This window comes from Megalobrama amblycephala, linkage group LG6 (assembly GCF_018812025.1).
Source record: "Megalobrama amblycephala isolate DHTTF-2021 linkage group LG6, ASM1881202v1, whole genome shotgun sequence".
Lineage (NCBI taxonomy): Eukaryota > Metazoa > Chordata > Actinopteri > Cypriniformes > Xenocyprididae > Megalobrama > Megalobrama amblycephala.
The window spans coordinates 17,091,331-17,105,238 of NC_063049.1; the positions used below are offsets into that span (position 1 = coordinate 17,091,331).

The 13,908-nt window shown below is 37.1% G+C and overlaps 1 protein-coding gene across 2 annotated transcripts in view; it reads right to left on the reverse strand.

Annotated features, from left to right (window-relative positions):
• The window catches only part of LOC125269988 (cholecystokinin receptor), a 55,263-nt gene extending 42,123 nt beyond the window's left edge, over positions 1 to 13,140 (reverse strand). Inside the window, exon 1 of one of the 2 annotated variants that reach the window (XM_048193129.1) lies at positions 12,428 to 13,140. In XM_048193129.1, the coding sequence (XP_048049086.1) occupies positions 12,428 to 12,590 (163 nt within the window). In that variant the 5' untranslated portion in view covers positions 12,591 to 13,140. The remainder of the gene's footprint in view (positions 1 to 12,427) is intronic. The other variant, XM_048193130.1, reaches the window with a different exon arrangement.
• Positions 13,141 to 13,908: the final 768 nt, after the last annotated feature.

A 13,908-nucleotide genomic window follows, 5' to 3' on the forward strand; every position in this document is an offset into this window, starting at 1 on the left:
TTATATAATTATAATGACTTAGTTAATTATCTTGGGACAAATATATCTTTTAAAGAATATTTAAAACTCATTCATTGTATCTCACCAAATCTTATAAAAAACGAAAAGATGTATAATCCTGTAATTGGCTCTCTTCCTGCTCTGACTGTCGAGGGCTTTTCCATTAGGGATAAAAAATTTAATAATATGTATATCAGAAAAATATTAATCAAAGAAAAAAGTGTTTCACCTAAGGCAATGGTGAGGTGGAAACAGGGTTATCACTCCCTTGTTTTTCAGAATTTGTGGTCAGATATAAATAAGTTTGTCACTATAACTGATGTAATGGTCTTGTTTATGGATTGTGATACTGGTTTATTGGAAATGGATAATATAATTAAACTTCTTATTCTATTAGGGAAATATCATATACATAAAGCAAAATGTATATCGACTGTACCAAATGGTAGACTATTTTCCACTGATTTGAAGATTTTTTATGACTCTCTAACATCAATACAGAACAATCGAAAAGCCGTTAAGACATCTAAGCTGTTGAAAAGGATACTTAATGTAATAGAAACATGATTGATTTGTGATGTAAGATACAGAATTTTGATTTGTTTTATATATTCAAATGTCTTTGTATTCCTTTACTGTTGTTTCAAAAAAAAAAAGTGTGTGTGTGTGTGTGTGTGTGTGTGTGTGTGTGTGTGTGTGTGTGTGTGTGTGTGTGTGTGTGTGTGTTTGAGAGAGAGAGAGAGAGAGAGAGAGAGAGCAAAGGAGAGTAGTGGTGCACAAGGAGGAAAGAGAGGTCAATCCATAGTTTGGGAGCTTTTTGACATGGAATCTCCTACTAAGGTAGGCTAATGCAATAATTCTTCTTCTTCTTCTTCTTCTTCTTCTTATTATTATTATTATTATTAAGATTACTATTATTATTGTATTAATATAATATTATTGTAGAGTGATCATGATGTGTTGCATATGTATAAGCAAATAACCTGTTTAGTAGATCTGTTAATCTTTTAATAATTGTATTTATGTTTATTTTTCCAGGTCCGATGCTTGCTTTTACTCAACAATTAGCTTTCAACAACAATACATCCTCAATGTTGAGGCACCTTAGGGCTAAGCATCCAGATAGCCCTACACCCCCACCCAATGCAGCAGGGCATACTCACAGTAAGTAGCCTAACTTTTATTTCAAGATTATATATAGTGGTAAGTATTAAATAAATAAATAAATAAATAAATAAATAAAAAAAAAATAAACTTTATGTTAAAATTATTCTTAATGTTTTAAAAGGGTCCAGACAATACAAGCTGGATGAGGCCCTTGTCCAGATGGTTGTGAAGGACACTCAGCCATTTTCTGTGGTTGAGGATGAAGGTTTCAGGGCTTTGGTTAGCTTGCTGGACCCCACCTACATCCTTCCCACTAGGAAAGCTCTGAAGGCTTTGGTAGCCAAGAAGCACATAGAGCTAAAGGAGAAGGCCCAGGCTGAGGTGCGGAAGGTTGCAGTCGTAAGCCTGACATCTGACATGTGGACATCAATTAACACTGATGCGTACATGGCGGTAACATGTCACTATGTGACCTCAGAGTGGAAGCTCTCATCCATCCTTCTGGGCGTGGCCAAGTTCCCCAAAACCCACACAGGAGCTCACATTGCAGAGGCTAAAGCCACTCTGATGAGGGACTGGGGTATCTCTGGAAAAGTGACCTGTATGGTCACTGATGGTGCAGCAAACATGGTGGCTTGTGTTGAAACTTTAAAAATCAGCCATGCACATTGTTTTGCACATGGGCTCAACTTGGTGGTGAAGAACGCCATTGATTCAACCCCTGAGTTAGAAGACCTCCGTAACCGAGGGCGGAAGATTGTGGGTCATTTCAGATCCAGCACCACAGCGAACGCCTCAACATAAGTTGATTCAGGAAGTGGAAACAAGATGGAACAGCACCTTTGCAATGTTTCAGCAGCTGTATGAGCAGCGAGAGTCTCTAGGAGCAATACTCCCCACTCTAAGATCAAACCTGTCACCATTCACAGCTGAGGAGTATGAATCTATGAATCAGTGCCTTGGGATTCTTAGGTCTTTCCACCAAGCCATGGTGGAAATGTCAGAGGAGAAAAGGGTGTCAGGATCCAAGGTGATTCCAATGATCAAAATGTTGAAAACATCCATTCGAGAGATGAGTACCCAAATGACATCACATATGGGCTCACGACTGGCTGCAAACCTGCTCAAACAACTGAATGAGAGGTTTGCCACTCATGAGCAAAAGAGCCGCCTTGCTCTGGCAACACTTTTAGACCCATGTTTTAAAATGGTTGTTTTTAGTAATGACACCTGTGCCCAGACTGCAGTGAAAAATTTAATTTCCCAATGTTCAGCAATCATCAAGGCCTCTGGACCTGAGAGGCAACCACAAACACCAGCACCACAGGTTCAACCAACACCAGGAACCTCAACAGCATCAGCAGGGTCTTCAGCAGAACCCACAAGCTCATCATCAAACATTGTGGTGGTAGACTTATGGAAAACCCTGGACAGGCATTCGAGTATTTCACAGCGCACCAACAGTGCCACTGCAGACGCTACAGTGGAGGTACAGAAGTACCTTGGAGACCCCATTCTGCTATGTTGTGTTGACCCACTTGAATACTGGTCTACTCAGAAAATGACTTATCCACACCTTCATGACCTGGCTAAACACTACTTGTGTACACCTGCATCCTCTGTCCCATGTGAGAGAGTATTCTCCAAGGCTAGAGAAGTAATCTGCAAAAAAAGGAACCGACTGAACCTCAACACACTAAAAAAAAAAAAAAAAAAAAAAATCCATTATTCACCTTTGCACAGTTGCAAAAGCACATGCCATAACCCTTGGCCTTGTGTATGAGTTTACATTGACTTGGGTGTGTGTGTGTGTGTGTGTGTGTGTGTGTGTCTGTACTTATTTGGGATTCTGTATAGTTTCAACTGAGTGAACTGTAACTCAACACCTGACAGAAACTGAATGTATGTCACACTATTGCATTTAATCATGTTTTATAGCTGGGATCTCACACACCCTGAACAGAACATAAGGGTTAAATAGCTCACCCCCCCAAAAAAAAAAAATTCAACCACTCTCATCAAATATTAATTATTATCACATGCTTGTATATTTTATATTATTGATAAACATGTTAATCCGTTGACCAGGCTACACATGACACCAGTTGTGGTGTCACTGGTACAAATGAATTTAATATATCAGATTACAGCTGTATTGATCCTGGATTGATTCCACTCTCGCTAATGCGCACTGTGTTAAAAGCTTAGAGTAATGAACCATTTTTCGGTACAATTTGATGAAAGCCTCAAACTCTTCAGAAAGCCTCGGTTTCCCATCACTAGTAATTTCTCACTAGAAATTACATCAAAAGTGGAAAACGTTGGTCAAATATGTACATTTACACATAAAGTGACCAACAAAAGCAACTTTTAGATGCCAACTTTATTTTTTAGCTTTACTGTAACAGAATGGAACGCACAGGATTGTGGGATATCATAGGCGGTGAAGGAATTCAAAATTCGATCAGATGAAAATATCTCGGAAAGGAATTGAAGCCAATTGAAGCAAAACAAAGTAATGTTCATTTGATTTGGATCACTGTCTGATGTGCTGAAGACAACCAAACAGCACATTTGTCAATTCACGAGTTCACACTTACAAATAATCAGATAGTAAATAGTATGGTATATTATGCGTGTTTGGCGTGCTGTCTGAGGAGAGGGCTCCGAGCTCAGTATTTGGCCCAAACCCACAGTACTCCCCCATATTCTGGTTAGGAAAGTAACCAGGCAAGTGTGAGGAGACGGGGTGGTGGAGGGATGCTGTAAAACTGTCAAGGAATATGGGTCTGTGTCTACTGTGTCTATATATATGTATATATTCACTCATGCTGATTACAGTAGGTAGATATGTTGATTACTGATTGCTAACAGCTGCCTGAAATGACATGATGATTATTTGAACGTTGCTCCTCCCGAATTTTGTTAATAAAACATATTTTGAGACCATTATACCTGTTTAGGTACACCATGTACTGCAATAATACAATCACAATATCTTTTTTTTTTTTTTTTTTTTTTTTTTTGTCTTTGTTTTTTTTTTCTGTGAACAGTGTGAAAGATTAATTCTGCTTTGCTGAAGCATATGCAATACAGCATCCAAGATATAACCAATATATATCCATAGATGCATAACCTACTATGAAGAGAAGAATAACAGACAGGCAGTAAAGCGGTAAATTCAATGTGCAAATATGCGTCAATCATAATCACGTCAAGATCTATCAAGGAAGTTTATTAATCGCATAAAATGTTGCTATATTAAGCAAAAGCATGACGCTCTGCTAACCTCTGTGTCATTTTAAATTACCCTGATGGAGCTTCATCACTGGACTCATCTAAATGTTAAGGGCTCATGACTGATGACCTCATCCTGAGCGGACTCAACAGGGGTCTTACCTGAGATCAGAGGTTGCATTGTTTCAGACTTATAATACCTGCCTTTTCAAGTTAACACAGCACATTTTTGAACATTTACTACAGTGTTTCTCAACTGATGTTAGGTGTTATTTTACCATCAGATGACATTGACATCATTAAACACAAACTGTGACTATAGCAACATGCAATACTGTTGTCTATATTACTTAAACAAAATAAAGAGCAGAAAAAAAAAATATTATAGACCGTTTATAACAAGCCTTCATGAGCTTTCATGCTTGGGGTTGCCAGATGTCAAGAATTTTAATCCCCTACTTAGTTTTCCTGAAAAAATCATGTTCAGCAATCAAGATTACAATTTGGATAGGCTGACTATATGGTAAAAATTAAAAATGGCATTTGACAAAGACAAAGGGTCAGATTTACTAAACGGGGCAAATTAGCAAATTAGAGCGCAATCCCACAAATGCGCCGATGGGTGGGTCAAATTAAAGAACACAGACTCAGTCAAATCATTTACATAACAACCAACACAATTTACCAAGAGCAGTGCAAATTAGCGTTGGGTCGCAAATAAGCAGAGCTGATGCTCATCAGGTGTGGGTTGACACAGGCGCAACTTGTTGCATGCAATATACGGATAATGTCTTCCTCTGGTATTCCAAAGAAATTAATATGAGTGGAAAATATTTTCTCCTTTCTACCACTTGCTCTGTTCTCTGCGTTGTCTCCTCCAAGCAGCAACAATTGCAGTTATGTCGCAAAACGGATTAAGACATAATTTTTTGTGGTGTTAAATAATGGCACAAATACCAATAAATTGGCTAGCTCAAACATTAGTAAATTGTGATTTATTTAAATACTCTCCTCCCCTAAATCTTGCATCTGAAAGGGAAACTACTACAAATGCATATGCAATAATGTCAGCCTCAAAAACATCTAGGTCCGCGCTTTTTCAGCGCTAATTTTGCACTGCATGTCTTTAGTACATCCCGACAGTAGTTTTTAACGCCAAAAGAGTGTTTGTGCTGGCGCGAGCTGTTGGTAAATCTGGCCCTAAGACTGAAACTAAATAAATAAATAAAGATGAATCTAGTTACAGGTTTGTTCTGATAGGGGTCAGCAGAGAAAATTAAGCCAAATGCAAGTGATAGAATTCAACTAACCATGTAATCATGCTTAGGATAGCAAAACTAATAGGCTTAAGAGGAGAACAGGCTATATTCACAATGGAAGTTGACAATATTGCATTGCCAAGTAAAGAGATCCTGGAGTCATCATGAAGAAGAATGAACATGCAGTGTATGCTAACAGTCCAAACTCGGTGGATTTGAAGAGGCTGATGGAGCACAATGTAATGGCGGTAATGACAGACATGTGTTTGATGATCAGGGTATATTCTGGACACAACAACAGAAAGCCCAGCAGCCTCTGCTGATGGAGGAAATGGACAGCAAATATGTGAATTCTCTGATTAGACTCCTCAGTGGCAATGCACTAAATTTAGCCAGGACCCCGGAGGTATGCTGAACGCTTACTCCAAACCATCCACAGAGAAAGAGGAGAAATTGCTTGTTTTTGCTGTAAAATGTGAATGTGTAGTACTGTGTGTCTTAAAGAGTTGTTTCGACCTCAGCTGATTCTTTAAAATGATGTTCAATGATGTCATTTAATAAAGGCAGGTTGAATGAGTCTTTAAATAGTATTTATGACATAAAAAAAGAAATATTTAAAATAATAAATAAAACCATGTCGAAATAATCACATGAAGTGTTTGAAGAAGCGATTAACAATGACTTGTTTTTGTTGTTGACTTGATTCATTATTTATATTTGAGTCATATCTAATTAATGTTGTTTTGTTTTCTTATGCTTGTGTTATTTTAAAGGGTTAGTTCACCCAAAAATTTAAATTCTGTCATTTATTGCTCACCCTCATGCCGTTCCACACCCGTAAGACCTTCGTTAATCTTCGGAACACAAATTAAGATATTTTTGTTGAAATCGAATGGCTCAGTGAGGCCTCTAGCAATGACATTTCCTCTCTCAAGATCCATAAAGGTACTAAAAACATATTTAAATCAGTTCATGTGAGTACAGTGGTTCAATATTAATATTATAAAGCGACAATATTAATATTATTTGGTGTGCCAAAAAAACAAAATAACGACTTATTTAGTGATGGCTGATTTCAAAACACTGCTTCAGGAAGCTTCGGAGCATTGGGCCTTCAAAGCTGCAGTCTGTAAGTTTTGTCCCTTTGTCGCCATCTCTGTTTAAAACCTGCAATTGCAGTTAGTTGCAGAATTTTCATTTTACGTGGGTTGTGCATCGGCACGTCTCCTCAGTGCAGATGAATCTAATGTTTTGAGGAGTATGTGTAGGCTGTCAGTCACTGCACCAGTGTGGATACAGTACTTCAGAATTACAGATACTACGTCTTGGAAGTATGACCAAAATATGTTATGTGTTTCACCAGAAAATGTCTGCCACTTTTGTTCTGACCAACTGAAAAAAAAAAAAAGTTCTACCATAAACCTAACGGTGATTAAATCTAATGATTGCAAAGTTAGCTCATCACGTCCAACTGTGCAAATTATTATTATTGTTATACTTTGTTCTCAAATTGTTAATGTTAACAACATCAGCATTGCGTGACTATGTGTATTTAGTGTGTATTAGCATTATCTAATTAGCATTATGTACCCAATGAACCATTAAAATATCTTTAGAAGAAAAAAGCAAACTCTGCGTCTGTTTTAAACCCATTCAAAACTCAGAGTTCATGCCACCTTTCAAAAGCCCTGCCGATATTTTTATTCTACTGGTGATTCACCAGTTGTCAATGATGATGGTCGTCTTTACCATTCTTGATTACAATCCGGCATCAAAATAACAAGCTTAATTATTACAGCTGCTGTTAGAGTCTTCAAATGATCCGCCACCTGCAGTGTCCGGGACTCCTTCTTTATGTATACAGATATGACATAATGACACAAAGGCAAACTCGTATTTCCCGTAGAAACCTACCAGTACCACTCAAACTTAAAAAAAAAAAAACTTTATTACAAGCTTATCATTGTGAATCGGGCTAAGGTATAAGGAGATAGTTTTGAACAGTGGCTGGTTCATGTCATGTACTGCAGCTTTGATTATGATTAGTGCAATTTGTCTAGAAAATCTCTAAACATGATCTAATTTAATATTCAGTTTTTGAATTTTAGAAATCTAGTCACAACCATGAAGTTCACAATCCTGTTAAAGTGAACAACAGCCTGAAGCTTTGAGGACACTGTGGTTATGGCTTGATATGTTGCAAGTGGCAGTTGGAACCTGTCATCATGTAATGTCCATCACTAATCTAATATAAGGACAATTTGTCTTAGAAACTTGTGCTTTCTGAAGTCGCTAACTTCATTGCAGTGCTGGGTGGTAACATAACATGTAATCTGGATTACGCAATCAGATTCTAAAAATTAAGTAAAAATTAAGTAATCACATGCCCACTGTTGACGTTTTCGACAGTGGACAGGGATCAGCATGGGCACCCTGACTGGTCTGCAGCTATGCAGCTCCATACACAACAGACTGCGATGCACTGTGTGTTCTGACACCTTTCTATCAGAACCAGCATTAACTTCTTGAGCAATTTGAGCTACAGTAGCTCATCTGTTGGATCGAACCACATGGACCAGCCTTCACTCCCCACCTGCATCAATGAACCTTGGCCACCCATGACCCTGTCTCCGGTTCACTACTGTTCTTACTTTGGACCACTTTTGATTGATACTGACCACTGCAGACCAGGAACACCCCACAACAGCTGCATTTTTGGAGATGCTCTGACCCAGTCATCTAGCCATCACAATTTGGCCCTTGTCAAACTCGCTCAAATCCTTAAGCTTGCCCATTTTTCCTGCTTCTAACACATTAACTTTGAGGACAAAATGTTGACTTGCTGCCTAATATATCCTACCCATTAACAGGTGCCGTGATTAAGAGATAATCAGTGTTATTCACTTCACCTGTCAGTAATCATAATATTATGCCTGATTGGTGTATATGCTCAGAAGGTCTTCCAGGTTTGTGGAATTGATGCCGCGTTCCAGGCAATCCGTAACCTGTGTTTTTCCAACCTTCTACCCATGAAAGTGGACTGGAACAGCAGTCAAAGCCGTGACTTCCCACCCATGAACTCATACTAGGTCAATGTACTCTCAGTTACGGGTTCTGACGTCACATAGTCCGTGAAACAACAATGGCAGCCCCTATGGATGCGGTGTTTATGCAAGTGCATGGTAAAATAAAAGGTATAACAGCTTCTCTTGCCTTATGCGCCGTTTTCCTCCTCTGTTTCCCTCAAATAAGCAAGGAGTAAGCACCTTTGGCGATAGAAATAATTGTTAATGAGCATAAGCCCCATACGGTCTGCCATGTTGGTTTGTTTACACTTTTATGCAGTTTGGCGTGACTTTCCTGGAACGCTACAAAGTCGTGAGTAGTGATTTGAAGTCGTGACTTACGGGCTCAAAAACCTGCCTGGAACGCAGCATGAATTGCACACACACAGACCAGCCACTCGTCATGAGCCTATCACTGAAAACTGAGCAAAATACAGCATTTGATCATTGGATTTACAGAAATCATTTCACTTTTAAGAAGTGTGCATGTCTAATCAGCTCCTGATGAACACATTAATTATTTTATTTATCAGTCATTTAACCATGTATTACTGTCTCTGGAAGGCTTTTGTCTTTCAAAAAATGTACAAATTCACGTCATTTCATATTTATATGCAAGGGAATCCTCAACTTTTTGTCAGCTGAAACTCTTTGCCCTATTTTACTTGAAGTAAATCCCAAGATTTTAAGTTAATAAGTCAGGTCAATAATAAAATTAAGTTAATAATAATAATAAAATGAAGTTTATGTTTTTTGTTGTTGTTGTTTTTATTTTAAGTAAATGTTTTATTTTGATTTATTTTTAAAGTATTTATTTTAACCCTGACGGAATGTAATATTTAATACACTTCATGTTGTTAATATGTTATCTCTTTGTATTTTTATCTCAATATGGTACAAGATTAGCCTTTTCAAATCAACCTAACGAATTGGGTTAAAAGTAATTTAAAAAGAAATCAAAAAGTAGTCAGAATATATTACCTAAAATGAGTAATCTAGATTACATTACTACACTTTTTGTCATGCAATTTGGAATCAGTAACTGACTACAATTTGTAAGTAATCTACCCAGCACTGCTTAAATGCTAATATAGTTTTTTCTACCTTTAATGCTTTGGGATATTGTATACTTAGAAATTTAGTTTTATGTTTTAATGTTAACATTTAAGATGATCTTTTTATATAAGTCTGTAGAAACAATTGGTTCATCATGTCATAAAACAGTCCCTTGTGTCATAATGCCCAGAAGATGAACATGCAACGAATGCAGTGAAGTCGTCTGAATTATTTACATGGTTTGACTGTGATTCTAATAGCAATGGAAAGACTGCAAACTTTGTCTCTTGAATAGACACTGCTTGCCTCATTTAGATCTGTGAAATAAATGAACCCATTTAATCCAATTTTTTTCCATCAGCATGAGCACATGTATTGTACTTCTTGGATAGCCTAATGATACAATAGCATGCTTTTACTAAGAGTGTTTTATTCCTCAATTCTACACAGCAAAGTCCCCAGAGTTAAATCAACTCTGCTCAGAGTACATATGGTCCCTCTCTATATAGTGTTAAAGTAACACTGAAGCAGAGTTAAAGGGAATGAGATTAAGTAATTAATTAAGTGATGATTGAGCATTAGTGATGAACACCTGCTGTTAACAAGCAGAATCACTGAAGAGAAATACAAGAACTACAACTGACTTCCAGCCACAGCCTAAGGTGAACTCAACTGAAGATAAAAGACATTAAATATCTCAAATCTGATTAAACAACTCCACAAACAGCATATTATCTCATTAACTTTAACTCTGCTTCAGTGTTATTTTAATTATATGTAGAGAGGGACTATATGTTCTCTAAGCAGGGTTGATTTAACTCTGGGGATTTTGCTGTGTACATTTCAGACATAAAGGGGATGATAATATATAAAATACATGCTTAATTTTACTTTTATTTTGTTTCATTTAATGTAGTTTGAAATCTACAAATCAACTTATGAATGATAACTGCTGAATGTGACCACTGATGTATTTACATGTATTGAAATCATGATTTACTCTATATGAAATAGGGCATATTCAGAACTTTTAAATATACAGTATGTCCATATATGAAGGTAGGACATGTTATATGGAACAGATTGTTATTAAAAAAAAACTCTGGTCGTGACTATTTACAACAGCCGTGTAAAAATGTTCACATAAAAATGAATGTTCTTTTTTTGAATATGCTTTGATTACAGTTCACACTAATGCACTAACACAAAACACATCTTCTTATACCTTCACTCATATGTAAACGTTGGTCACAGGTGGGAATAAAAGGGTTTAATTAAATAGCTAAACTACATCAGGTTTCCACATAGACACACTTCATTTTCCTTTTGTTGTATCATGTCCTGTTGGCTTACTAGTATCAGAAACTAATAAACCATATAGGATTATAATCACACCGACGTCTGAATTACCACTATGCAGTGATAAATCAAGCTGTAGCGATGCTGCCAGAATTTGATTTACAGTTTTCCAAGATATAACAAGCATCGTTCTTTCCCCTACACCATACAGTAATAAGATGGTAATACTTCAGTAATTTGATATACACCATGAGTGCTGAATGATTACCACATCAATGCCATGGCATTCTAGATATATGGCACTTAAAGGTAAGGACTAAAATGATACAGGGCAAAAACACCCTTGAGTCATGAAGAATGAATGTATGGTGTATGTTAAAAGTCCAAATGGATTTGAAGAGGCTGTTGGAGAACTATTTGATGGCGATAATCACAGACGCGTGTTTGATGATAAAGGCTTATTCTTGACACAAGAACAGAGAGCCCAGCAGCTTCTGATGTAGGAAATGGACAGCAAATATGTGTATTGTCAAGAAGTCTCTGATTAGCCTCCTGGTAATTTACCATGAGTGTTGAATAAGTGCCACATTCATAGTTATATGGTAAGAACTGAAATGATACGAGACAAAAACATGTTACTATTATGGTATGTCATGTGTAAATTATTCATTGGCTTTTAATTTTCTGAAGGTTATGTCTTTTAGGTTTGTCTTGAGCAACCAAATTGTATTTGACGCACCTAGAACCCAAAGGTTGATCATCTAATAGACTTTTTAAACAAAACTATATATATATATATATATATATATATATATATATATATATATATATATATATATATATATACACACTGCCTGGCCCAAAAAACAATTTGAGCCTGGTGAATCTTGACATTGTCATCCTGGAATATGGCCACGATACATCTTAATACATGGTTGTTTAATAAATGAAAAGCTACACACTCCATCTTTAAGGGTTAAAAGAACTGTTGCCAAACATATAACATGCTAGAAAAATAATAATTACTGTAATAATGATCCATTCATAGACTTAAGTATTTGCCTATTAAAATCCAATATATATATAAGGCTACTTGTTTTGCAGATGTTACGCATTTAACTGAAAGTGCTAGAATACTGTGTACGCTCTAACTAACTTGCATTCTAACTTTTGTGGTTACTGAAAAGTTTATTAATATTATTATTATTATTATTATTATTATGTGTTTTATGTATAGTCCATACGCTAATCTTTAACACCACAACCACTTCAAGCTTTTGGAGGGTTCGCAAACTCCCCATAATGTCAAAACATGTTCACGATAAGCTTTAGTACCTCTTTGTTAGAGTGAACGAGCGCCTTGAATGAACGATCTGAAACAGCGCTGTGTCGAGAGATCCTCACCTTTGGGTCGCGCTGATTCCGTCTTGGGCAGCAGATGCGCGTCTTCGCAGGTGCCGTTGGGGATCTCCAGACTTCCGTTTGAGGTCCCGTTCAGAACCGAGCTGTTCTGAAACTGGAGACATGCCCAAATCCCAGAAGTATCATTTAGCGTTTGTAAATCCATTTCGGACCTGACCACAGCTATTTTATATTAGTAGCTCCTCTCAATCATCAGTCAACAATAAGTGTCTAATGAGTGCGCAATAGTAGTTAAGTGGCTTAGAGAGTATTTAACGTTTAAAGAGGATAAATTAGGAATCAATCAACAAAACAAAAAGGTAATCAGGGATAAATAGGATTAGCTTATGGTGAAATAAAACGTTTCAGCCGTTGTTGCTCAGCTCAGCAGTGTGAAGGCACAGTTGCTCTGTATGAGAATGTGACGAAGCGCGGAGCGGCACTGAGTCTCTGGCGAGTGGACTGAGGGTTTATTGATGAGGTCTTAAACAGCAGGGGTGGGAGTTTGGGGGTGTGTCGGTGGGATTCAGGGATCTCAGCATCCTGGAGAGGAGGAGACACTGAAAGGAGTTTGTGGAGTATGTGCAGAAAAGGCTAAGGGAAAGTTATGAATGATGAGGCAGGTGAAGTGAAGCATCAGCGCCCTCTTGTGGAAGCAAAAGTAATTGGCTTTGGTGAAACTTGTCCATTTTCAAAAAAAGCATTAAAATATTTTTGTAAGATTTTAAACATTATTAACAGACACAATGTCTTTTAGTGTTAATAAATTTAATCCTAAATGAATAAATATTCATACAAAACGGAGCTAGTTGTCATAAACTTTACTTTAATGAACATTTCTCATGGCAAGTAAAAAAAATAAAATAAATAAATAAATAAATAAATATAATTATTAACAAAAGCACTGTTTGGAAGTTAGTCAGGCCGACATCATCGACAAACGTGTAACCAATCAGCAATAGGGTCGAGGAGACAAAACGAGCAAGAGGGAAATTTGAAGGAAAAAAAAAAAAAAAAAAAAACTGCAGAAAGAAAATTAGATACAATACAAAAGAGCTCAAAAGAATATCACTGGGATGAAGGTTTATGACTGGGCAAGCACTTTAGGACCACGTTAATATTAGAAAAGCTTTCCAGCACTGGAGAAAGCTAAGTGGGAAGGCCTGAAAACAGACGTGGAGGCTGCTTTCATTCTGCTTCACATGTGAGTAACACTGAGTTTGAGTGTCTGTAGCTGCTGTGCTGTTGGCGACTAACAACGAACACTTTGTATTTACTCTTGTGTACTGTAATTTTTTTTGTGTGTGCTTGTTTGTCGTTTATTCATCATCTGCGCTTTATTTTTCTTAAAGTATTATTTTGCATGTCAGCTGTGATAAACAGACATCCACTCTCACATTGTGTGTGTAACAGAGGCCAGACAGTTTTGCAGGTTAACCACTGCGCACTGACGACCGCTAGAGAACGCGTTGTTTAGCATCATT